The following is a 25,785-nucleotide window of genomic DNA, read 5'->3' on the forward strand; positions in this document are numbered from 1 at the left end:
ATTCTCCAAGCAATCTGCCATGGAGAAAGGAGTGCCATTCTCGGCATCTCTCTCCATGTGCGATGGTCCGTACCCTCCCCCTCCCCACTTCATACACAGAAACCTAATCACCAAGGTGATGGGATTAGGATATGGAGCCTTTGGGAGGTGATTAGGTCATGAGGGCTGAGTGTCCTTCTAAAAGAGGCCCCAGAGAGCTTGTTCCTTCTACCCTGTGAGGACACAGTGAGAAGGTGCCTTCTATGAGCCAGGAAACAGGCCCTCGCCAGACACCAAATCCACCTGCCCCTCAGTCTCGGACTTTCCCAGCCTCCACAACTGTGGGAAATGAATTTCCATTGTTTGTAAGCTGCCTGGTTTATGATATTTTGATATGGCAGCCCGAACAGAGGTAGATACCATGTGTAGAGAGAAGCAGGCAGAGAAATAGGAGAGTTGAAGGGTACCCCACCCTCGATTTCTAGTTGAGGAAATGGAGGCTGTGAGTGCTGGAACTGAGCGGGGGGACTTGAGTGCTGGAACTGAGCAGGGGGAACTGAGTGCTGGAACTGAGCAGGGGGAACTGAGTGCTGGAACTGAGCAGGGGGATCTGAGTGCTGGAACTCAGTAGGGGGAGGCTGTGAGTGCTGGAACTCAGTAGGGGGAGGCTGTGAGTGCTGGAACTCAGTAGGGGGAGGCTGTGAGTGCTGGAACTCAGTAGGGGGAGGCTGTGAGTGCTGGAACTCAGTAGCGGGAGGCCGTGAGTGCTGGAACTCAGTAGGGGGAGGCTGTGAGTGCTGGAACTGTCTCTGGGGAGCCCTGTCTGGAGCCTTAAAAAAGGCAAACGGCCCTTGAAACGGCAGGGTGGGGAGAGTTGACCAAAAGGTTAAAAAGCAATTGAACAGAAATCCAACTCTTCAGGATTCTTGCTTCTTCCACCGTGTTGCCTCCAGAAGAACAGAAAATAAAATCTCATTTTGCAGTTTTCATCTGACCAGCAGTTACCATGGAGGGCCAGGTGTGGTCAAGGGCTCTAGAACATTTGTCTACACAGTTTCCCTCTTTGATCTCTGTGATTTATAGACAGGCACTTAAAGGTGGGATTAATGTGTAAAGAGCCTTCAGAGTGAAGGATCTAAGTCCCTGGAAATGAAGGATTGGAGGAAAGTGTTTCTTAAGGACAAAGTTTTAATAATCGTGGCATACATACTGTAGCATTAGTACTTCCATTGTAAAAACTCAGTATTTGACTTACCTGCCAAAGTCTACTGCTTACCTGCACATAGGTGCATCAGCTTTGCAGATTCTTTTTAAATGTGTCAGCCCACGTTTTTAAAAACTGGTTTAGAAAATTCTCACTGGGCTTCCCGCCTCTATCACTGATCTAGTCATGATTCATCTTATGGCTGGGAAAGCATCAGTAGCCTGGAGAAACTGAACGGTGGTGTTGAGTCTTGTTTTCAGTTTTTATTAGTATTTCCTGTTTCATACAGCCCACCTTTCTGGGCAATAAGCCTAACATACCATAGGCTGATTTTCTAAAACACTTTTATTTATGCACACACACGTATACACGTAGTTAGAGCTGGGTGAAGTCCTGCCAGTAACCAGACCTGCTTTTTCATTTTATCCATCAGATCTCTTGGTGTCTTCTCTTACTACTCAGGGTACTCATGTGAACATTTTTGTTTTGTTTTGTTTTTTGAGACGGAGTCTCGCTCTGTTGCCAGGCTGCAGGGCAGTGGCACGATCTCAGCTCACTGCAAACTCTGCCTCTCGGGTTCAAGCAATTCTCTTGCCTCAGCCTGCCAAGTAGCTGGGATTACAGGCGCCCACCACCACGCCCAGCTAATTTTTGTGTTTTTAATAGAGACGGGATTTCACCATGTTGGCCAGGATGGTCTCGATCTCTTGATCTCGTGATCCGCCCGCCTCGGCCTCCCAAAGTGCTGGGATTACAGGCGTGAGCCACCCTGGCCGGCCTTATGTGAACATGTCTAAACACATACATACACATTGCAGAGTCTGTGTGTGTGTGTATGTGTGTGTGTGCCTAGGTGCATCTGCAGAAATAGGTCTACAACTCCAGGCTATAGCTGGAGAATCTCCAGGATGGGCTTATGTCACAGTAGGGTGTGATGTGGGGTGTGCCTGCTATGTGTGTTGGGTGGGGTTGGAGTGGGATGGGTTGAGCTGGTAACACTGAGAATCTTTGGCCCTGAGCTCCATAAACTGAACCCGTGAGGGAGGTGCCTAGCTGGGTGCAAACTCCTTAATTCCCGTTTGACTTTGGCCCAGTTAGTTAACCGCTCTGAGCCTCAGTTTGCACATCTGTAGGGTGGGGATAAATAGTACTTGCTTCCTGTGACTGGAGAAAAGAGTGATGTGATAGGGGTAAAATGTTCAGCATCGTGCCAGACACCTGGTAGCCACCTGCTACATGGGAGTACCATCGGGGCACCATGTAAGCCTGAAAATTGATCCGGTGACAGAGCCACCGAAGTGTTTTGTCTTCTGTTTTCTTTTCTTTCTTTCTTTCTTTTTTTTAAATACTAGAGAGCTGTTAAGAATCATCAGATTTCCACATAAAACACTTGATGTTTGCTCTCAGCTCGAAATAGGTACAAACGTCAGTGTGAATTGAGATTTCCAGGAAAAGTAGACAAAAGAAAAAAAAGAACTTTGAACAACATTTTCCCGTAAGTATTTTCATATATTTACATGTCAACTTAAGGGAAAACACAACTACTTATCTTGCAGTTTTATGACTGTATCACTTAATAAACATTCTATGCCAGAGGAGGTTATGGGTTGAGTCCCCTGAAAAGACAGGTTGAAGTCCTAACCCTTAGTGCCTCAGAGTGTGACCTTACTTGGAAATGGGGTCATTACAGATGTAATTCGTTAAGATGTGGCCATACTGGATTAGGGTGGGCGTTTAATCCAATATGCCTGGTGTCCTTGTTAAGAAGAGGAGGGACATGTGAGAACTCAGCCAAGTGAGGATGGAGGCAGAAGTGGGCGTTACACGGCTGCAAGCCAAGGAGTGTCCAGCAGCCCGTAGGGCTCCCTGGAGCTGGAAGAGGCAAGGAAGAAGTCTCCCCCAGAGGGTTTGGAGGGAGCATGGCCCTGTAGGCACCTTAATTTCTGACATCTGGCCTCTGAAACTGTGAGAAAATAAATATCTGTTATTAGAAGCCACCAAGCTTTGGTACTTTGTGTGGCAGCCCCGGGATACTGATACAGAGGTGGAAATGCAGTTGAGACACAGGGGAAAAAGTATTTCTGTTAGTGGGCAATTGAGAAGGAGAGGCTTGTAGGCTTTTAGTGCTCACTTCAGACCATTGGCGCCCTGCATCTTGTCTTATCTCCAGTCATTGAGGAAATAAGGCTCAGAACAATTGTGCTCTGGTGTATTTTGCGTCGTCTTTTTAGAAGAAAACTGCCTAGAGAGTGCGGTGGTGACTACCACGCCAGGTGTGTGACCATGATAGCAGATTTCCGTCTCTGATCTGTTTTTTCTTTCAGTTTGGATTTGATGTGAATGTTGTTGACCAGAACTGGAGGTGAACAGGAGAGAATTAACTGCCTTCCGTCCAGAGGGACTAGGCATTGAAATGTGCATTCCAGATTCCCCTGGAGCAGTGAACTTTGGAGTTAGAGGACGAGCTGATGATCTCTTCCTTTCTTTCCAAAGAGGATGTCCGTGAGTTGCTGTCTTCATTCTTTTTTTTTTTGAGACAGGGTCTCACTCTGTCGCTCAGGCTGGAGTGCAGTGGCGCCATCTCGGCTCACTGCAACCTCCGCCTCCCGGGTTCAAGCGATTCTCCTGCCTCAGCCTCCTGAGTAGCTAGAATAACAGGTGCCCGTCACCATGCCCAGCCAATTTTTGTATTTTTAGTAGAGACGGGTTTTCATCTTGTTGGTCGTGCTGGCCTCGAACTCCTGACCTCAGGTGATCCGCCCACCTCGGCCTCCCAAAGTGCTGGGATTACAGGTGTGAGCCACCGCGCCCGGCCTGTCTTCATTCTTTCACGTGTTCATTCAGTAGACGCGTAGTCAGAGCTGCCCACGTGGCGACACCCTCCCTAGGCGTTAAGGACTCAGTGAAGAACAACACCAGCTTGGTGTCCACCCTTGGGTTGCTGTGGCTGCCTAGCGGGAAGGACTTGGGGCCAGGCAGTTACCATGCTCGGCGGAGAGGTGAGTGGTCTCAGGGAAGACACCTGCCGTGCAGGTGAGGGGCACCTACCCAGGTGCCACCTGGTCTGCGAACGCCAGTGAGGGGTGTATTGTTTCTGGACTCTGACAGACATACTGAAGATACTCAGGGGAAGAGGGGCTAAGTGTTCTCAGCAGTGGGAACGGCACATCCTAGCCTCTTGTCGCTTGTTGGAGAAGCTGAAAAAATGAAACATGCACAGAGTGAAGGCGTTCAGCAGAGTGAGAATAAGCCGTGAATGGGAGAAAGGACTCGGAGCCTCCCAGGTCGAATAAGGGCCTGGAGGAACAGCATGAGCTCATGGGACCCATCTCCCTGGGCTCTTGCCGTGGGCCAGGGTTCAGCCTGATGAGCTGCTGAGAGCCGTGTCCGCGGCTGGTGTCTATGCGTCCCAGGCCCTGCCCCCAGGGACTTCAGTGGAGCCCGCAGCCTGACTCGTAAACTTGCCCGGTATTCTTAAGCCTCCAGCTTAAGATGTGGTCATGCTAGATTAGGGTGGGCCTTTAATCCAGGATGCCTGGTGTCCTTGTTAAGAAGAGGAGGGACACATGAGAACTCAGCTGTGTCCTGAGAGCTGTGTCCTCGGCTGGTGTCCATGTGTCTCAGGCCCTGCCCCCAAGGGCCTCAGTGGAGCCTGCAGTCTGACTTGTAAACTTGCCCAGTATTCTTAAGCCTCCAGTTTAAGGTGTGGTCATACTGGGTTAGGGTGGGCCTTTAAGCCAATATGCGTGATGTCCTTGTTAAGAAGAGGAGGGACACATGAGAACTCAGCCATGTGAGGATGGAGGCAGAAGTGGGTGTTACACGACCACAAGCCAAGGAGTGGAGGCTCTAGGGCAATTTACCACCCAGTTTACCAGAAACTAAAGAGAAATGGGCTTCCTTTCTTCCTCTCCTCTATTTCTAAGCATTGTTTTGCACAATCACCCCATAGCCACTGTTGCTGTGAGCCAGGAGGCTTGCTATTGAGTCTAGACTGGTATTACAGTTAAGTATTTAATCAGGTCACTTTCAGAGGCTTGGCGGGAGGCCTTTAATCTCTTGAGCGTTTTCACATGTCTCATTTGACGAGGGCCTCTCTGTCTAGAAAGACCGTAGGCTGGAGGCAGAGCTTCCGGCCGTGTTTAGATCCATCAGGTACAGGTGGAATTCCATGGAAGCTTATTTGCATTGGAATTGATTCTGCAATCCAGGATCAGAGCCTCTTATGGGCTACATTCCATTGACCTGGAATCCCAGAGGGTTAAGAGATGGTTTGCAGTTGGACTGATCTGGGGATGAACCGTTTGCTAGTTGTAATTTTTGGAATTTACCTCACCCTCTATGCTTTGGTGTGCTCACCTGTAAACTGGGGAGAAAAGCAATTGCTACCCCTTAGTGTTTTCATGAGGATTCAGTGTTGACACCCAGAAGATATTATCATTTATTGGACTTTGCTCCCTAATCTAGTAGAGAAATGGACCACAGGGTGACAGTTAGGAGCTTCAGAGTGTTTGCTGTTGGCCAGAGAAGGGGCCTGGGGCTCAGTACTCATGGCGGAGTCTCTGGGAAGCTTCACCAAGGAGGCTCCTGGCGAGCCTTGGAGGACGCCGAGGATGTGGAGGGAAGCAGAGGGAGAGCGGCAGACTGGGAGGAGCCTGAGGGAGGCGCTGCCTGGGCTCCAGCTTCAGATGCATGGGAGAGAGGTTGGGTGAGGGCCAGGAGTGCTCAGGCCCGTTTAACAGGTAGGACTTTTGTCCTGAGAACCTCAGGATGGAGGGACCATTGCGGGGAGGGGCAGGGGAAGCAGGCGGGAGGGCACTTCAGGGCACAGTTGTTTAAGTTCATGAATCAGTTGCACGATGTAAAAACAAAATAATGAAGGTGAGAGTCACATACCATGTAGCTAACCGTTGTCAAGAACAATTCAGTGGCATTTAGAAGGTCACAGTGTTGTGCAGCCACCGCCACTGCGTAGTCCAAGACATTTCTATCACTCCAAAGGAAAGCCATGTACCCATTTAGCAGTTTCTTCTTTTTTTTTCCTCTTCCCCCAGCTTCTGGCCGCCACCAAACTGTGTTCTGTGTCTCTGGATTTGTCTGTCCTGGTTAGTTCATAAAAATGCAGATCCCGCAGTGTGTGGTCCTTGTGTCTGCCTTTGTCCATTTAGCGTGCTTATCCACACTGTGGCATGGATTGCTGCTTCATTCCTTTCTGTGGTGGAATAGCATTCTGCTGTATGAGTAGACCACGATTTGTTTGTCCATTCCCCTTGTGATGGACTTGTGGGTTCTTTCCACCTTTTGGCTCTTGTGACTGGTGCTGCTGGGAACATTCATGTCCACGTGTGTGTTTGAGCAGGTGCTCAGTTCTCTTGGGTATGGACCTCGGAGTGGAATTGCGGGGTCATGTGGCACTTCTGTGTTTCATTTAGTTGCACGATTCTTGGACACAGCAGCAAAGGCTTGCTGAACTTCCTCTGGCCCAGGCCTGCACTACGTGCTTCACTTCTTACCTCCCTGAGCCTTCCCCGTGACCATCAGGGTGGGGAACAGGTGCCCTTCCCTGGGTGGGTTGGCATGGGCGCTGGTGGTCCTCTTGGCCGCTTTGCTGTTCTGTCTCCTTAGAGGGGGTGCAGCGCCTCCTCCTGCATTTCCAGGGCTGGCCCTCTCCAGCCTTGGGAGACTGGAGATTCTGATTCTGTGGTTGAAGGCCTTGCATGGGCAAGGCCTGGCCTGGGGTCACTGGCCTCGTGCACAGGAGTCCAGGCCAAGGCAAGGTTTTGCCAAGGTTGGCATCTAAGACATGTAGAGACAAAGCTGCCTGTGCTGCCCCGATTGCATTAGCCATGGCAGAGAAGTGTGGACATCAGCACAAGGACTCGGGGCCCAGTCCCTGGTTTTCTCTAGGTGAGTACCCCCTACTGGGTTTTTGGCTATTTGGACATCAGGTGGTTTCTGACAGTTTTGAGATGCTTGACCTGAGGACATGAAAGGGGAGCTGATAGAGGACGGACTCCCTGTCTCTTCGTCAGATCCTGCAAGGGCCCATCTCCCCTGTCCGTGGGCAGTGCCAGCATCAGATTCCCTGCGTCGAGGATGGGGGCCCCAGGAGGCCAGTTTATTTTGGAGTTGGGAATTCTCTTGGGCTAGTTGCTGCACGCCCACCGAGCCAGGTCTCTGACCCAGGAGGGATGGAGCATCTCGGAAATAAGATCTCGGCAGTATAATCCCAGAGGATGGTGGGTAGGAGAGACAACAGTGTGTTTTCACTGCAAGCCTCTCATGAGCTCAGACTTGGAGAGACATGGATAGAAGCCAGGGGGAGAAGTCCAGATGGGATACTTTCACTTTCTATAAAATTAAAATGAATACCATTCCAGGCTGTCCTGGAGGAGCATTTGCACGCTGTGCAGCTGTGAGGTTTGGAGGGGCGAAGACACCAGGATGCATGGCTGATCCTTCTCTGTGTGGAAGTCTGTCTTGGAGCAGTGGGTGGGACCTGGTCTGGTGGCGCCGGGGGAAGCGAGGCCCAGAAGTGCAGGTTCAGGAGCCCGAGCTGAGCTGAGCACAGGGAACACAACAGTGTGTTTTTGCTGGAAGCCTCTCATGGGCTCAGACTTGGAGAGGCATGGATAGAAGCCAAAGACAGAAGCCCCCACTGGGGTTGGGGTCGGGGCCTCATCTGTTGAATGGGGTGGTCGACTTTCCAGGAGTTTTCCAGCTCCACTTTCCCGTGTATTTCAGGGAAGCCATTCTGAAGCGGGAGGTGGTGCAGCACAGAGTTTATGCAGTCAGGCTCTGGCGGACGGCCTTCCTGTCACTTCCAGGAACCAATGTGTCTTCATCTATCAACTGAGGATATGCGTGGCCCCTGCTCTCCCTGGGCTTTGGGAGGATGCAGAGCCACTGGAAAGTGCTTAATCTTGTGCCTGGTACAGAGTACCTGGCATTATTATTAGCCCAGCCAGCTCAAACTCAATCTCCCCTTCCAGAGGTTACTTAGAAAGGTAACAAAGAATTGTCAGGTAGTAGAAAGGCGTTAAGTCTTTTGTTAACAAGATGGAATAAAAGTGGGCCACTGAGACAGTTCATAGAATATTGATGGAGACGCTGATGACCCCTGAGATGCTACGTGTTGGATGTGTGGATTCTGGAAGGTTGAGGATAGTCAAAGCTGAACTCCAGAATCAGTATTCAGAGTGCTTGATTATCTGAGCCCACAGGCCTAGCATTGAAGGAACCTCCTGCAGGCTAAATGTGAAGTTTAAAATTAGGGACTTGGATCAGCTGATGACTGCAAAATAGCAGAGAAGGGCCTTCAAAGCCATGCTGGGGCGGGGTGTGTTGGCATGCGCCTAGTCTCAGCTATGCCGAAGGCTGAGGCAGGACGATTATGAGTTCAAGCCCAGCCTGAGCAAAATAGCAAGACCCGTGTCTCCAAAAAACAGAACAAACAAAAATCCTGTCCTCCTGGGAAGACCTAGAGATTGCTTTTGACTAAACCCAATCAACAGGCTGATAGGATTTCTCGAAAAGTAAAATTAGCACCATTCCAGGCTGTCCTGGAGGAGCATTGGAACACTGCAGCTGTGAGGTTTGGAGAGGCGAAGACACCAGGATATGTGGCCGTGTGGGACTCTGTCTTGGAGCAGCGGGTGGGACCTGGTCTGGTGGCACCAGGGGAAACAAGGCCCAGCAATGCAGGTTCCGGAGCCCCTGTTGAGCTGAGCTTAGGAGGCCCTTTGTGGTAGGTAAGGGGTGGACCGTCCCTGAAGTACCACGGCCCTCACTGGTAGAGGTGGGCGCACTGGGCCACTGGCTGATGCACAGGGCACAGGTGACTGCAGAATATCTCCAAGTCCCTCTCCGCTTGACATTTGGTTCAATTACTGCCAGACTTGGGGGGAGCTTTCCCTCACCGCAGGTGCCCAGAGTTGAGATCAGGCCAAGAACTGGGCCCAGTGTCACTGTCAGCTCCTGGCCAACTCCTCCCCTCCTGCTCTGGGGTCTCTCGTATATGTGTCCTTCAGTCCTTTTTCCATAGGTTGGCCTGGATATATGTGGAGGAGTCTGAGGCATTTTTGAGCTTGTGGAGGAGGACTGGGAGGACCTTGGCTTTGGATGTCTGGACAAGCAGAAGGCCCAGGGCCAGGGCCTTGATGTGGGGACCTTCCTCTGGGAGGCTGCCAATGTGGCAGGGCTTCCCACAATCAGGACGGATTCTGTGGAGGTGTTGAGATTTGCAGCTCTTGTGGGTGCGTTGAGGTGAAAGTACAACTTTATTTTAGGGGAAACAAATGTTTCTGATCAAAATGGTTAATGTTTGTGCTGTGTAGTAGATGCCTACAGCGGCAGCCTCTCCCAGTAGACACCTTTCGTTGGGTGAAGCTGTTACTGTAAGTGCCAAGATGAGAAATGATACTGTCTGTCCTTAAGGATTTAACTTTTGCCACTGTCAGAGGGGTAAGGAAGAAGCCAGCCTGGGCCCTTCGGTGTCCTCTAGAGCTGGGTTGCCTCCTGCCTGTAAAAGTTAAACAATGTAAGAATGCACAAGGATTCTGTAGAGCTCCCTGTACTTCCTGGGTTTTGCATGTGGCATTTGCTGAGGGTTCCCTGTCCTGCCTGCTGGCCTAGGGAGGGGGTAAAAAGATGGAGGAAGCAGGACATTGATCTTGGGGTGCCCTGAGTCAGCCCCCCGGGTGAGCAGGAGGACATACATGCAGGGCAAACGGGAGGTTCCGCCCCTGGAAATGATGAGGTGTGTATTCCTTCTGCTTCTCTTTGAGGCACTGATGTTTTGTGGGAGGCGGGAGACATTTGCTGAGGGGCCATTTGAACCTCTCCAACATGAATTCTCCATTGATCTTATAATAGTGAATTTGAAGCTATTTTAATCTTTTTTTTGAGACAGAGTTTCGGTCTTGTTGCCTAGGCTGGAGTTCAATGGTGTGATCCCCACTCACTGCAACCTCCGCCTCCCACGTTCAAGTGATTCTCCTGCCTCAGCCTCCCAAGTAACTGGGATCACAGGCACCCACCACCATGCCCAACTAATTTTTGTAATTTCTCAGTAGAGATGAGGTTTTGCCATGTTGGACAGGCTAGTTTCGAACTCCTGACCTTGTAATCTGCCCTCCTCTTGGCCTCCCAAAGTGCTGGGATTACATGTGTTATCCACTGCACCCAACCTATTTTACTCTTAAAACTGAGATTTTTTTTTTTTGAGACGAAGTTTCACTCTTGTTGCCCAGGCTGAAAACTCAAATTTTTTATATAGTATTTCCATTGTCTTTAGTCTAAACAGGATCTAGATTTTTATTACCAAAACAAAACAGCCTGGCACCTGCCTTGTCATTTGTGCTTCTGAGAAAGGGGCACCGTTGATGTTGAGTCAGAACCTGTGTGACAAATGCTACGCTCAGGGGTAGCCTTGAGTGTGACCCACGTGCTGTGGGGCTCGCCCCGACACCGCTGGGGCTCTGTTGCAGGCTCCCACCTTCGGAGAGAAGCCGTGCACCATTCGACTCACTTTTTCATAATCGTAACACTAGGTCGTTTAGAATCCAAAGCTGATTAATTCTGCAAATACCCAAAGACGAGTTTTAACATTATCTTTAAAAATCACTGATACCTGACATGGAGCCATACATTTGGAGCAAGACTGGGCAATCTCTTTAAATCCACATTGCAGGTTTTTTGTTTTGTTTTTTTCCTATTGAAAAGATGCGTGTCAACTTAACCTACTTTCGTACCTGCTGTGAGTCTAACTTTGTGCATGGCTTGCTAGCACAGCTAGTCACAGCCTATTTGGAATTTACGAGTTTTTTTTTTTTTTTTTTTTTGTCTTTTTGATAAAGCCCTGTGCACATAGGGTAACAATAAGGATTATGGAAAGTATAAAACTAGGCCGGGTGCGGTGGCTCACGCCTGTAATCCCAGCACTTTGGGAGGCCAAGGTGGGCAGGTCATGAGGTCAGGAGATCGAGACCATCCTGGCTAACACGGTGAAACCCTGTCTCTACTAAAAATACAAAAAATTAGCCAGGCATGGTGGCGGGCGCCTGTAGTCCCAGCTACTCAGGAGGCTGAGGCAGGAGAATGGTGTGAACCCAGGAGGCGGAGCTTGCAGTGAGCGGATCACGCCACTGCACTCCAGCCTGGGTGACAGAGCGAGACTCCGTCTCAAAAAAAGAGAGAAATATAAAACTTTTTTTGGGATGTAGACTATTATAACCACATAAAAAGCCTCAATTAGGATGTTGCTGATTTTTATCTAGAGATTGTCTATGAAGAACTCCGTGAAGTTGGAAGAACAGCTGTAAATATTAATATACTTTGCTTAGTGATTGTGTGGCTTTAATCTACACTGTGTTCATGTGTGCTGGGTTTGTGCAGCCCCCTGCAGCAGGGCCGGAAGTTGGAGATCATAATTGCTGTATGCCAAATCTTGGCTGGCAGCCCCCAGAGGAGTTCTGGCTTGCATCCATGTAGGAGGGCCTGGGAGATGCAGATTGGAGGCTTGTTCTTTAAAGGCCCAGTGGGGGTCTGGCCTGCCCTGCCCTCTGTGCTGCTGCTGGGACGTCCAGCCAGGCTGAGCCACATCCTTGAGCTGTCAGAGAGTGATGATGTCCTCTTCTCTCAACCTGGAATGCACCTTCCTCACCAGCAGCTCTTCCTTCCTTCCACCTCTCTCCTTTCCTTCCTGTGTGTTCCTGCTGTTTGCCTAACTTCTCTCTATCCCTTGGATACTTGCCTTCCTGTGGTTAAGGTGCCCCTACTCTGAGCTGTCCCAGCATCCTGTGAATCAGAGGGCAGTGCTGAATACTGCCTTGGGATCGCCTGGTTCCTGGGCCATCTCCACCATCTAACTCCATGAGGACAAGGGCAGCATCTGCCCTGCTGGCATCTACTGCCATCCTTGGCACAGGGCTGGTGCTTAGTAAATATTTGTTGAATGGACGAGGCTGAAATGTGTAAACTGCATGAACTTTTTAAAGATTTGTGTGAGCACTGTAGCAAAATGTTTGAAATTAGGGCTGTTCTGGAAAACAGTTGAATTTTTTTTTTTTTTAGACAAGGCCTCACTTTGTCATCCAGGCTGGAGTGCAGTGGCACAGTCATAGCTCACTGCAGCCTTGAACTCCTAGGCTCAAGTGATCTTCCCACCTCAGCCTCCCCAGTAATTGGGACTACAGGTGCACACCACCGTACTTTGCTAATTTTTAAACATTTTGTACAGACAGGGTTTTGCTATGTTGCCCAGGCTGGTCTCAAATTCTTGGCCTCAGCTCAAGTGATCCTTGTGTCTCAGCCTCCCAAAGGGTTGGGATTGCAAGCGTGAGCCACTGTGCTTGGCTGTAGACTTTTTGTGTTAAAAGGCCAGAAAGTAAATATTTTAGGTTTTGTGGGCCGTCATGGTTTCTGCTGCAGCTACTCAGCTCTGCCATTGTAACACAAAAGCAGCCACAGACAGTGCATAGGCTCATAAGCATGGCTGTGTTCCAATAAAACTTTATTTATAGACAGTGAAATTTGTATATACTCTATAGTTTTTGCATGTCATGAAACATTCTTATTTTGATTTTTTCCAAAGTATTTAAAAACATAAAAACCATTCTTAGCTCACAGGAGTACAAAAACTGGTGACAGTGAGATTTGGCTTCTAGCCTGTAGTTTGCCCACCTCTGGTATTGGTTCAAAGTATTTCATGACAAAGACTCCCATTTATAAAGAATACAAAACATTAGTGTAAAATCAGAGAAAAATGATCAAACTTATTGGGAGAAGTAGATTCCCAAACTGTTCCCTGGTGAACATGTGTGCTTACTTCTTTTTCCTTTATTTTATAAAATTGTGGCAAAACATACATACCATGAAATTTACTGTCTTAACCATTTTTAAGTGTACAGTTCAGTGGTATTAAGGACATTCATGTTGTGCAAACAGCAGCACCATTCGTCACCGGAACTCTTTTCATCTTCCCCAAAGCAACTCTGTGCCCATTAGACACTAACCCTCCCTTCCCCCTCTTCCTAGCCCCTGGCAGCCACCATTCTGCTTTCTGTCTACAAATTAGACGACTCTAGGAACCTCATAATCAAATGGCATTTGTCATTTTGTGAGTGGCTTATTTCACTTAGTTTAGACGACTCTAGGAACTTCATAATCAAATGGCATTTGTCATTTTGTGAGTGGCTTATTTCACTTTGTTTAAAGCCCTAATGATTCACTGTATTTTAGCATATGTCGTAATTTCCTTTCTTTGTAAGGCTGAATAATATTCCATTGTTTGTATATGCCAGTTTTGCTTATCCATCCATTGCCAACGGATACTTGGGTTGTCTCCATGTTTTAGCTCTTGTGAATACTGCTGCTATGAACATGGGTGTACACATATCTCTTCAAGACCCTGATTTCACTTATTTTGAGTGTGTACCCAGAAGTGGAATTGGTAGGTCATATAGTAATTCTATTTTTAGTTTTTTGAGGGACTGCTGTCCTGTTTTCTATAGTGGCTCTATCTGTTTTACATTCCCACCACTAGTACACAGGGGTTTGAGTTTCTCCACACTTGTTTTTCTCCAACACTTGTTATTTTCTGTTTTTTTTTTTTGTCTTCTTTTTAATCATAGCCATTCTTATGGGTGTGAAGTGGTACCTTACTGTCCTTTTGATTTGCATTTTCTTAAGGGTTAGTGATGTTGAGCTTTTTTTTCATGAGCTTATTGATCATTTGTGTATCTTTTTGGAGAAATGTTTATTCAAGCTCTTTGCCCATTTTTAATCTGTTTCTTCGTTTTTATTGAGTTGTAGGAATTCTTTATTCTGGATATTAAGCCCTTAGTGGATATAGGATTTGGAAATATTTTATCCCATTCTGTGGTGTTGCCTTTCTACTCTGTTGATAGTCTCCTTTGATACACAAAAGTTTTTAATTTTGATGAAGTCCAACTTCTCTATCTTGTTATTGTTGTTTTCTGTGCACTTGAGGTCATATCCAATAAATAATTGCCAAATCCAGTGCCTCGAAGTTTTTCCCCTGTTTCCTGCTAAGAGTTTTACAGTTTTAGCTCTTATGCTTAGGCCTTCTGTCCATTTTGAGTTAACTTTTGTGAATAGTAGAAGAGTCCAGCTTCATCTTTTTTTTTTTTTTTTTTTTTTTGAGATGGAGTTTCACTCTTTTCGCCCAGGCTGGAGTGCAATGGCACGATCTCAGCTCACCACAACCTCTGCCTCCTGGGTTCAAGTGATTCTCCTGCCTCAGCCTCCTGAGTAGCTGACATTACAGGCATGCACCACCACGCCTGGCTAATTTTTTGTATTTTTAGTAGAGACAGGGTTTCTGCATGTTGGTCAGGCCTGTCTCAAACTCCTGACCTCAGGTGATCCGCCCGCCTCAGCATCCCAAAGTGCTGGGATTACAGGCAAGAGCCACTGCGCCCGGCCTGGCTTCATTTTTTTGCTTGTGAATATCCAGTCTTCAGTCATTTGTTGAAACCATTTATTGTTCTTTCCCATTGAATGGTCTTGGCTCTCTGTTGAAACCGTTTGACCTTATACGTGAGGATTTATTTCCGGGCTCTCTATTCTCTTCTATTGGTCTCTGTATATCTATCTTTACGGCAGCTGTTTTGATTGACACTTTTGATTATGAGTTCTTTCTTAGTCCATTTGTGCTGCTAGGACAACATACATGAGACTGGATAGTTTATAAATAACAGCAATTTATTCTCATAGTTCTGGAGGCTGGGAAGTCCAAGATCAAGGCACTAGCAAATTCTGTGTCTAATGACGGCTGCTCCCTGCTTCCAAAATGGCACCTTGCTGCTACATTGTCCAGAGGGGATGAACACCGGAGGGGATGAAGACAGGAGGGGATGAACACCGGCGGGGATGAGCACCGGAGGGGACGAACACAGGAGGGGACGAACACAGGAGGGGACGAACACAGGAGGGGACGAACACCAGAGGGGATGAGCACCGGAGGGGACGAACACAGGAGGGGACGAACACAGGAGGGGACGAACACCGGAAGGGATGAACACTGGAGGGGATGAACACCTGAAAGGATGAACACGGGGGGGACGAACACTGGGGGGCGAACACCTGGGGGGACAAACACCGGGGGGGATGAGCACCTGAAGGGATGAACACGGTGGGGGGACGAACACCTGGGGGGACGAACACCGGGGGGGACGAGCACCGGAGGGGACGAACACCGGAGGGGACGAACACCGGAGGGGACGAACACCGGAGGGGATGAACACAGGAGGGGATGAACACCTGAAGGGATGAACATGGGGGGGGGGACGAACACCTGGGGGGACGAACACCGGGGGGGACGAGCACCGGAGGAGACGAACACCGGGGGGGATGAACACCCGAGGGGATGAACACCGGAAGGGATGAACACTGTGCCCTCACATGGCAGAAGGGATGCAAGGGAAGGAACCCCCTTCCTTAAGCTCTTCTATAAGGGGCCTGATTCCATCCGTGAAGGTTTCATCCTCCTGATTTAATCACCCCTCAAAGTCCCACCATTTAAAACGATGACATTGGCTATTGAGTTTCAACACATGAATTCTGGGGGACATCAGACCATAGCAGTAGCTTTGTACTAAATTTTGAAATCAGGAAGTGCAAGTCCGCTAGCTTTGTTCTTTTTCAAGATTGTTTTGGCTACTCAGGGTCCTTTGAGATTTCATCTAAATTCTAGGATGAATTTTTCTATTTCTGCATGTACCTGTTTATTTTTGCTGTATTTCTTAGGCTGGTAGGTTAAGGGACATCAGTGTTTTTACTTTAATTTAAATTTATCTTTTAATTTTTCTCTCGTTTGTAGCAGTTTGATTTAGTAATCACTCACCTCAGGTGATCCTCCTGCCTCCGCCTCCCAGAGTGCTGGGATTACAGGCGTGAGCCACCGCGCCTGACCCAAAATACCTATTTTAGAAAACAAACTCTTCAGTCCAGATGAGTCCGAGTCGTCTTGAGACCAGTGTTCTGTGATGGGCTGTAGTTCAGGGAAGTGGATTAGTGCTGCTGCTTTCATTCCTTTGGATGCTTTGATTTGGTGTTTGTTAATCCCAGAAGTCAGATTATTAGGCCTTTCTGTATTTGGGTCCCTCTCTCGGCAGCTGTAAGTGTGACGCATGTCCCCAATGAAGGAGACTGCTTCCTTTGTCCTTTGAAGGCCACGCCTACCTTGTTGCCTGAATAGGAGCCTCCATGAGCTGGTGGCTGCATTTAGCCCTGAGTTGGGGCTGGCATTGGGAGAGTCTAGGGTAAGACAGATTTGGAGGAGAAGCAAGAAGGAGAAGGGTGCAACTCCTCCCTAGTGCCTTTCCAACCTTTGAGAATTGTTTTTCACAAATGATGTTTTTGCCTCTAATCTGGTTATTTCTTTGTAGTCTCAGTAATGGATAAGAAATTTGCCCTGTGAATTAATCATGGTTTACAGGGATGATGGCAGAATCAAAGTATTTGGGGATTCAGTGATTTGCCTTGCTTTGTAATTTTGGTTTAATTTGCAGTTGGGAGTTGATTGAGAATAATTTGGAATAAAACTGTTCTAGAAGGAAGACATCCATGCAAACCATTCTGTTTATTCTTTCAAACCAGGTGGTTTTCCATATTAGATGACAGGAGTCTGCAGCACTTCGTACTCAATATTCAGAGTACGTGTTTTATTTATTTTGTGGAGGCAGGGTCTCTGTCACCCAGGCTGGAGTGTAGTGGTATAATCTCGGCTCACTGCAACCTCTGCGTCCCGGGTTCAAATGATTCTCCTGCCTCAGCCTCCCAAGTACCTGGGATTACAGGCGCCTGCCACCATGCCCGGCTAATTTTTGTATTTTTAGTAGAGACGGAGTTTCACCATGTTGGCCAGGCTAGTCTCGAACTCCTGACCTCAAGTGATCCACCCACCTCAGCCTCCCAAAGTGCTGGGATTATAGGCGTGAGCCACTGCGCCTGGCCCAAAGTACCTATTTTAGTAAACAAACTCTCAGTTCAAATAAGTCAGAGTGCCTTTTTTTGTAGTTGGCCAGGGTTTGTGTAATTAGTTTATCAAGTAAAATTTGACTTGTATTGACAAGAACTGGAGTTGTGATAGCAAACAGTAATTGCTAACTCTATCTTATCAGGGAAATCAAAAGCGTCTATTGAATTACAGTGACTCTATTATATTGCCCTGTAACCTCACCAAGATGATTCTTCGGAGGATGATTAAATGTAGTCATGAATCCATATATATGAGAAAGCAAACAGATGGATAAACAACCAAAGTAATTATCATCTGTACATTCACATTTTTCCATCACAATATTTCAGGGACCTGCTGGTCCAGAGTCATCTGTTTGGTCATTGTCTGGGAGGATGACATTCTTCATAAAATGTGCTCGGTTGGTTTATCTGCCGTGCACTGTTACCAGAGGGCGTTTCAGCTGTTTAAACTCCCAGAAAGTGTTGGTAGCTTCCACGTTTTTATTGGTGTCTAGTGGACAGAGGGGACAAGAGTAAGTTTGATGGGATGTATCCTGTGGTTATGAGAGGAGATGCTATACTGTGTAAAGAAACCTCTAAAAACCAGTTTAAAAAGATTGTTTTATGGATAGATTGCATTACCTAAATTCTGATGAAATATTTCATTTCATGGTGCTAGTTTTAACTTTAGTCTTTTAAAACACAAAAGTAAAACCAATCCAACAACAAAAACATCTTCAAAACCACAGTTAAACAGCATCTGTGGGCCGGGCACAGTGGCTCATGCCTGTAATCCCAGCACTGTGGGAGGCCAAGGCGGGCGGATCACGAGGTCAGGAGATCGAGACCATCCTGGCTAACACGGTGAAACCCTGTCTCTACTAAAAGTACAAAAAATTAGCCAGGCGTGGTGGCGGGTGCCTGTAGTCCCGCTACTCGGGAGGCTGAGGCAGGAGAATGGCGTGAACCCAGGAGGCGGAGCTTGCAGTGAGCCGAGATCGTGCCACTGCACTCCAGCCTGAGCGACAGTGCGAGACTCCATCTCAAAACAGACAAAACAAAACAAAAAAAACAGCATTTGTGGATTGTACCTGTCTGAGTAGTGTATAATCACCTTTCCTAGACAACTTTGCCTTTCTCAGCCCGCCTTTGCAGGTGAGGTGCTCAGACTTAAAAGTCCCATGGGAAGATAATTTTGCCAATTATTCTCTTTTAAGCTGCTTTGTTTAAAGGATTCTAAAGTCACATCATGAGGAGGGGAGAGCCAAGAGGTTGTCGGATGTGTGTTGTCACTCTGATATTTGCTCTTTTTCTTTTTTTTTGAGACGGAGTCTCACTCTGTCGTCCAGGCTGGAGTGCAGTGGCACGATCTCGGCTCACTGCAAGCTCTGCCTCCCGGGTTCACACCATTCTCCTGCCTCAGCCTCCCGAGTAGCTGGGACTACAGGCGCCCGCCACCACGCCCGGCTAATTTTTTGTACTTTTAGTAGAGACAGGGTTTCACCATGTTAGCCAGGATGGTCTCAATCTCCTGACCTCGTGATCTGCCTGCCTCGGCCTCCCAAAGTGCTGGGATTATAGGTGTGAGCCACCGCACCCAGCCGATATTTGCTCATTTTCTGAGTGTTTTGTGAGTCCTGAGGAATGAGCTCAAGGAGGAGATGGGTTCATTCCTTCTTCTAGGTTTCTTTTCGAGTGGGGTGAAGCTCACTTTTAGTTTCAGGTGGAAGCTGTGCACTGGATTCATTTGGGAGCAGGTTGGCAGGTAGAACAGTAGAATAAATCTTGAAGACCTACAAGCGTTAGAATGGGAGAGGAATGTATGGAGCTGCTCCTTCCTTCTGATTTGCAGGAAGTTTCCTTAATGGAACGAGCCAGCCCCGAGGGAGCCGTCATCTGGGACCCTGGGATCTGCGATGCAGCAGAGTTCCATTATCCTGTTTATTTTTACTGTAAATACACTCAATGTTACACAAATTCATTAAAAGATAAGCATGATCTGTCCTGTTGGGAAGCTTCTAATGGTAAGTAGGGGATAGCTGATGATTCCTCTGGATGGGCGTTTATTTGCAAGATGTTTCTTTCCAGAAAATGCTTAACTAGATTACATGTTTCATGACCTCGATATAAATTCTTTTAGTTTTCCTGACCTTTTGTGATTTTAGTTACTATCCTAAAATATATTGATTTCTTTTTCTTGTTCATCTAGAAATGATCATTAAAAACAAACAAATAGGCCGGGCGTGGTGGCTCACGCCTGTAATCTCAGCACTTTGGGAGGCTGAGGCTGGTGGATCACTTGAGGTCAGGAGTTCGAGACCAGCCTGGCCAACGTGGTGAAATCCTATCTCTACCAAAAAAAAAAAAAAAAGAAAAAAAAAAAAAGCTAGATATGCTGGATATGTTGGTGTGTGCCTGTAATCCCAGCTACTCGGGAGGCTGAGGCAGGAGAATCATTTGAACCTGGGAGGCAGAGATTGCAGTGAGCGGAGATTGTGCCACTGCACTCCAGCCTGGGTGACAGAGAGAGACTCCATCTCAAAAAATAAAAACAAACAAATGAAAGGTTTAAGACCTTCTTTGAACCTGACTGCCTTACTTTCTTTGGCAAGCTAATTTTTCTGAGGTCAAGAGAATAGGCGCTGGAACCAAACTGCTTGGGATCAGATCCTAGACCTAGCACTGGTTGACCTGAGGCAAGTTAATCTCTGTGTGCAGCCTTTCTGTTAAATGGGGGTAGTAATAGTGGTTGTGGCATAAGATTGAGGTTAAACGAGTAAGTGTATGTAGGCACTTACTGAATGCTATTTAAGTTAATGCAATCATTCAGTGGATTTCGGCTAAATTCATGCATTCAGGAAATATTTACCCTGTGCCTGCAAAATGACTGCTGTGTGCTTGGCCCTGGGATACAATAGGGACTGAAGTAGATATGGGGGATTGGCAAGTAAGTAGGCAGCCGCAAGACAGCTGTGAATGTTAGGAGGGAGAAAGGACTACCAAGGGAGGCTTCCTGGAAGAAGCGGCTTTTTAAATAGGTGCTTTGAAGAGAATAGATATGAGTTAATGAGGTGAAGAGGGGTAGGAAGGAGTAGCATCAGTTTAGCTGAGGGCCCTGAGGTGCAAGAGTGCACAGACCACTGAAGTTCAGTCTGGGTGAGTCGAGGTGAGGCTGGGTGCTAAGCAGGGTCGTCCCAAGCTGTCTGGAGGAATTTGGACTTAATGCTCAGAGCAGTGGCTGGTGATTGAAAGGTTCGGAGTGGATGGTTCTTGAAGGGTTCAGAGCTATATCAGATTTTGTTGCAGGAAGAGTTCATGGGCAGTGGTTTGAAGAACGAGAAGGAGAGGAGACAGGTGATGGGGAGGCATGGCAGCCATGCAGGGGAGGTGATGGGGCCTGAATGGGGTTGATGGTGGTGGGGGTGGGGAGGAGCCGGTGGGTTTGAGAATATTAGGAGGATAAGGAGTGCCGTGTCCTGACTGATTGGTTGTAGAGGAGGGGAGGGAAGTGTCCAGGCCTGGATGCAGGGGCTGCTGGTCTCCGGTGGTCCTGGAGAAGGATGAACTCAGGGTACAGTTCTTCCCCAGCACTGGGCACAGGGTGCAGGGCTGTGCCCGTGGTAGACAGTAGGAAATGCTTGCTGCAGGAAGCCCTCAGCAGGCAGAGCCATGTGTGGTCTCTGAACCTTGCAAGCGGACCTGCCGAGGCAGCTGTCGGGTGGCTGGAGCAGTTTACGCAGTTGGGAGTCAGCACGAAGATGCGTATGGAAGCCTCCAGAGGTGACCTGTGTGGGAGGGTTTGGAAAGTGAGGAGAAGCTGAGGAGCTGGAGTCCCAAAGAACAACTGCGCAAAGGACTGAGATGGAGGAAACCGGGGAGCGGAGGCCCAGGGAGGACACCAAGCCCGAGGAGGAAGTGACTGGGAAGGAAAAGAAGGAAGAGTGTCGTTGCCAGGGTGCCCTTGGCTCTGCAGGGCACGTATCAGTGGCGAGGTGGATTGGGGCTTGTGTGGGCAATGTCGCCACAGAGACTTGGCTGCAAAAAGACAAGAAGCTCTCAGTAAGAAGCTGGAGAGGGTGTTATCAACAGCTGTGTAACAGATCACACCAAAACCTAGGAGCTGAAAACAATTTTTTTTTTTTTTTGAGACTGATTCTCGCTCTGTCACCCAGGCTGGAGTGCAGTGGCACAGTCTCGGCTCACTGCAGCCTCTGCCTCCCGGGTTCAAACGATTCTCCTGCCTCAGCCTCCTGAGTAGCTGGGATTACAGGCGTGCACCACCATACCTGGCTAATTTTTGTATTTTTAGTAGAGACGGGGTTTCACTATGTCAGTCAAGCTGGTCTCCAACTCCTGACTTTGTGATCCGCCTGCCTCGGCCTCCCAAAGTGCTGGTATTACAGGTGTGAGCCACCGTGCCTGGCCAGAAAACGTTTTTTATCCTAGTTTCTGTGTGGCTTAGCTGGGCCCCCAGTTCAGGCCCTCTGAAGGGCTGCATTTAAGGTGTCCACGGGGGACAGAGTCATTTCAGGGTCTCACTGGAGAAGAATCAGCTTCTGAGCTCACATGGTGGTGTTGGCAGGATTCACTTTCTTGGTGGCTGTTGGCAGAGGGTACTTGCATTTCCTTCCCACGTGGGCCTCTCCATAGGGGCAGCTCATGTAGGGCTGGTTTTGTCACAGCAGGTGAGTGGGAGGCAGAGGGTGCAGCGGAGAGGGGGAGAGGGAAAGAGGGGAGAAGGGGAAAGAGAGAGAGGCAGAGAGAGAGAGAGTGCACACAAGGCAGAAGTCAGAGCCCTTTTGTAACTGAATCATGGAAGTGACAGCCCATCACTGGCAGTATTTTATTGGCTAGAAGTGAGTCACTAGGTCCAGCCCATACTCAACGGGATCATTTTTATGGATTTTCTTTTAGGAAATGAATGGAGTGAGTCAAATACTCTTTACATATGGACATGCTCAGCTGTGCATCTGGTTTTGCTGCCACCGGCCTCTTTTTCCAGTCCCAAGAAACACGTGTTCATGAATCCACTTGGGTGCAGATGCACACATACTGTATGGCTGGCGGTCGTGAGCAGTTTCTTCGAAGTTTCTGGCACTTTGCTAATGCAGGCAGTTCAGTGTCGGAGTGGCCAAGAGCAGGGGGTTTTGAGCACACCTCTGCCGTGCATCTCATGATTGCCACAGTGCTTTATTGAGCGTAACAACTTGGAATGCTCAGGTGTGGTTTGCGGCATTCACTTGCTGATGAACGTTCATAGGCAGAGACGCTCTGGACTCTTTTTAAACAGCTTTCTTGAGCAATTACTCACATACCATGCAGGGTATCCACTGTAAAAGTCTGCCATTCAGTGGTTTTTGGCATATTACATTGATTTTTTAAATTTATGGGAAAAATATATGTAACATAGAATTTTCCCCTTTAACCCTTTAAAAATGCACATTTCATTGGCATTAAATACGTCTACAGTGTTGTGCTACTCATTCTCTGTTTCCAAGACTTTCACCATCCCAGACAGAAACTTTGTATCCATTAAAAGCTAATTCTTGGCCAGACACGGTAGCTCATGCCTGTATTCCTAGCACTTTGGGAGGCCGAGGTGGGTGGATCACTTGAGGTCAGGAGTTCAAGACCAGCCTGGCCAACATGATGAAACCCCATTTCTACTAAAAATAAAAAAATTAGCTGGATGTGGTGGTGGGCACCTGTAATCCCAGCTACTTGGGAGGCTGAGGCAGGAGAATAGCTTGACCCAGAAGGCGGAGGTTGCAGTGAGCCGAGATCGCACCACTACACTCCAGTCTGGGCAACAGAGCGAGACTTAATCTAAAAAAAGAAAAAGCTAACTTTCCATTCCCTGTCCCCTCAGCCTCCGTTAACTTCTAATCTATTATATTTTCTGTCTCTGAATTTGACTACTCTAGGAGCCACATAGGAACGGAATTGCACAGTATTTGTCCTTTTGTGCCTGACTAATTTCGCAGAGCACAGTATCTTCCAGGTTCATCCATGTCACAGCACACGTCAACACTTCCTTGCTCTGAAGAATATTTCACTGTATGCATAGCCACATTTTGTTTAATTTGTTCATGTCTTGATGGACACTTGTGACATGGTTTCCTCCCAGCATTTGACTGTTGTGAATAACTTGTCCACTCTTTGCTGGAGGAAGTGTGTTAGCGCCCATCTCACGGTCACAGTGGACAGGCTCACTTCTTGGATCAGACGCTCATTGTGAAGCAGATCAATGCAGCGAGAATGCAGGTCTGATCCTGTCCCCTATCCCTGGCCCATGACTGGGGAGAGATGTGGCCCCCTCGGCCTGGCCAGAGCTGAGACAAAGGACTGGTACCTGGAAGCTTGGCAGCAGCATGCCCTCCTTCCTCCTGCTCTTTGCCTCAGTCTTTGCGTGCAGAAATGGGGTTGCTGTTAGCCCTATTTCATAGGGTTGATATGGGATGATGTGGTATTCCGTGGTGTTTCTGGTCTTTCCCAGGGCAGAATAAAGTTTACCTCTACCATGATGATGGTGGTGCTGCTAATGTGGTTGACGATGGTGCTGGTTGGTAGTATTACTGTTGGTGGTGATGGTCGTGGTTGGTAGTATTACTGTTGGTGGTGATGGTGGTAGTTGGTAGTATTACTCTTGGTGGTGATGGTGGTGGTTGGTAGTATTACTGTTGGTGGTGATGGTGGTAGTTGGTAGTATTACTCTTGGTGATGGTGGTGGTGGTTGGTAGTATTACTGTTGGTGGTGATGGTGGTGGTTGGTAGTATTACTGTTGGTGGTGATGGTGGTTGGTAGTATTACTGTTGGTGGTGATGGTGGTTGGTAGTATTACTGTTGGTGGTGATGGTGGTAGTTGGTAGTATTACTGTTGGTGGTGATGGTGGTGGTTGGTAGTATTACTGTTGGTGGTGATGGTGGTGGTTGGTAGTATTACTGTTGGTGGTGATGGTGGTGGTTGGTAGTATTACTGTTGGTGGTGATGGTGGTTGGTAGTATTACTGTTGGTGGTGATGGTGGTGGTTGGTAGTATTACTGTTGGTGATGGTGGTGGTTGGTAGTATTCCTGTTGGTGGTGATGGTGGTGGTTGGTAGTATTCCTGTTGGTGGTGATGGTGGTGGTAATATTGCTGGTGATGATTGTGTTGGTAGTATTGATGTTGCTGGTGAGGGTGATGAAGGTGGTAATACTGTCCAGCTGGGCCTTTTGAGGGCATCTGGCTGAACCTCTTTCTTACGTGGGGTGGGGTCGGGATAGGCACCCCGAAACAGGGCCCTCAAAATGCTCCAGGCCACAGATGGAGAAGGAAAGTTTCCCGATGTGGGGTTGCAGGGTCAGGTATGCTGAGCCAGAGGCACTGCTTCCCAGGAATTCTCACCTCTCGGAGCCTGTGATGCGGGCGCCCAGCTGTGCAGCTGCCATCCAGCCTGGATCCCAAGCTTCCCCTCCCTGGAATCATTCTGAGCTGCTCTGGTCCTTTGGGCTGGATTTTCCATCCTCTCCCTCAAAGGGAACCTTCCCCCCTATGCCTTTCCTGAGGTTGGGGATATGTGTGCCGGGCCTGGCCCAGGGCAGTACTGGGGTTGCGTGAGAAGGCAGGTCTGGAGCTGGTTGTATGCCTGGGCCCAGCAAGCTGGGCGTTCAGAATCCCTTTCCGTGGCCCGGGCCCACCCCCTGGACCCTGTTCCCTTTGTAACTGAGCTTTCATCTTTGCTTTGGTTCCCTGGCCACCCTTCGGGATCCTGGCCTCCCCTTTCTGGCAGTGGTGCACATTCTGCTTGGGGGAGGTGCATCCTGCCCTTGCTGCCTGCCTGGCACTCTGGGTTCCCCTCTGCACTTGTTTGCTGATCCATCTCCATTGAGTCCCGAAGGTGTTTATTGAAGGTGACCTGGGTCAGGGGACATTGGGTTAACACACCCAGCTCCTACTCTCCTGTAGCCCTCTCCCTGTGGGGAATGGGGAGCCACAGGACAGCCCCTAAGCTGTCTAGTGCCTCTGGGGATTCCAGGAAGGCACTCCTTGGGTGGACATGTTGCTTGACAGGTGCAACCCGGGCAGGATTTCGGCTCCCACGTGTCCCTTCAGCCCTGAGCCTTTGGCAGTGAACACACCTACCAACTGTATGTGGCAGTCCAAAGTGTGTAGGTGTGTGAGGGAGGGTTGGTCCTATGATGAGACCCATTCTTGTGAATTCCTTTTTCCCAGGGCATCAGTACATCCCCTGCTTAATTTCAGAGCAGCAAGGGCAGAGCTGGGACATGGATGGATCTCTCTGTGATGAGAGCATCGGGTGTTGAATGTCCTTTGTGTGCTATAACTATAAATTCATGTTAGACAGCAAAATGTAGGCGTTTGACTGATGCAGGAAGGATCTGGAGGGGAAAAGTATTACTCAAGAATATTTCACCTAAAAAGGACTTTGTGACAAGGTTTGCTTGTGACAGTCCTTGAATGATATTGGGTGATATTTCTTGTGACTTTTGTTTTGACATGTCTCTGGCTGATTTTATGAGGGCTATTCGGGGAGCACCAAAGGGAGAGTGGCCAGAGAGGCAAAGCTCTGTCTGGCTCTCGATGGGAGGGCTGTGCTTTTTTAGAGTGTGGAGCCG

At 48.4% G+C, this 25,785-nt stretch overlaps 1 protein-coding gene across 7 annotated transcripts in view; it reads left to right on the plus strand.

Moving 5' to 3' along the window:
- The window catches only part of DOCK1 (dedicator of cytokinesis 1), a 585,238-nt gene that overhangs the window by 18,155 nt on the left and 541,298 nt on the right, over nt 1-25,785 (plus strand). For 2 of the 7 annotated variants that reach the window (XM_054659992.2, XM_054659995.2), the window contains exons 1-2: nt 2,149-2,678; nt 3,508-3,685. The exons of the other annotated variants lie outside the window; for them this stretch is intronic. In XM_054659992.2, the coding sequence (XP_054515967.1) occupies nt 3,652-3,685 (34 nt within the window). In that variant the 5' untranslated portion in view covers nt 2,149-2,678; nt 3,508-3,651. Of the gene's footprint in view, nt 1-2,148; nt 2,679-3,507; nt 3,686-25,785 lie in introns of those variants that run through there. 7 annotated transcript variants of the gene reach the window in all.

Source organism: Pan troglodytes, chromosome 8, assembly GCF_028858775.2.
Source record: "Pan troglodytes isolate AG18354 chromosome 8, NHGRI_mPanTro3-v2.0_pri, whole genome shotgun sequence".
NCBI lineage: Eukaryota > Metazoa > Chordata > Mammalia > Primates > Hominidae > Pan > Pan troglodytes.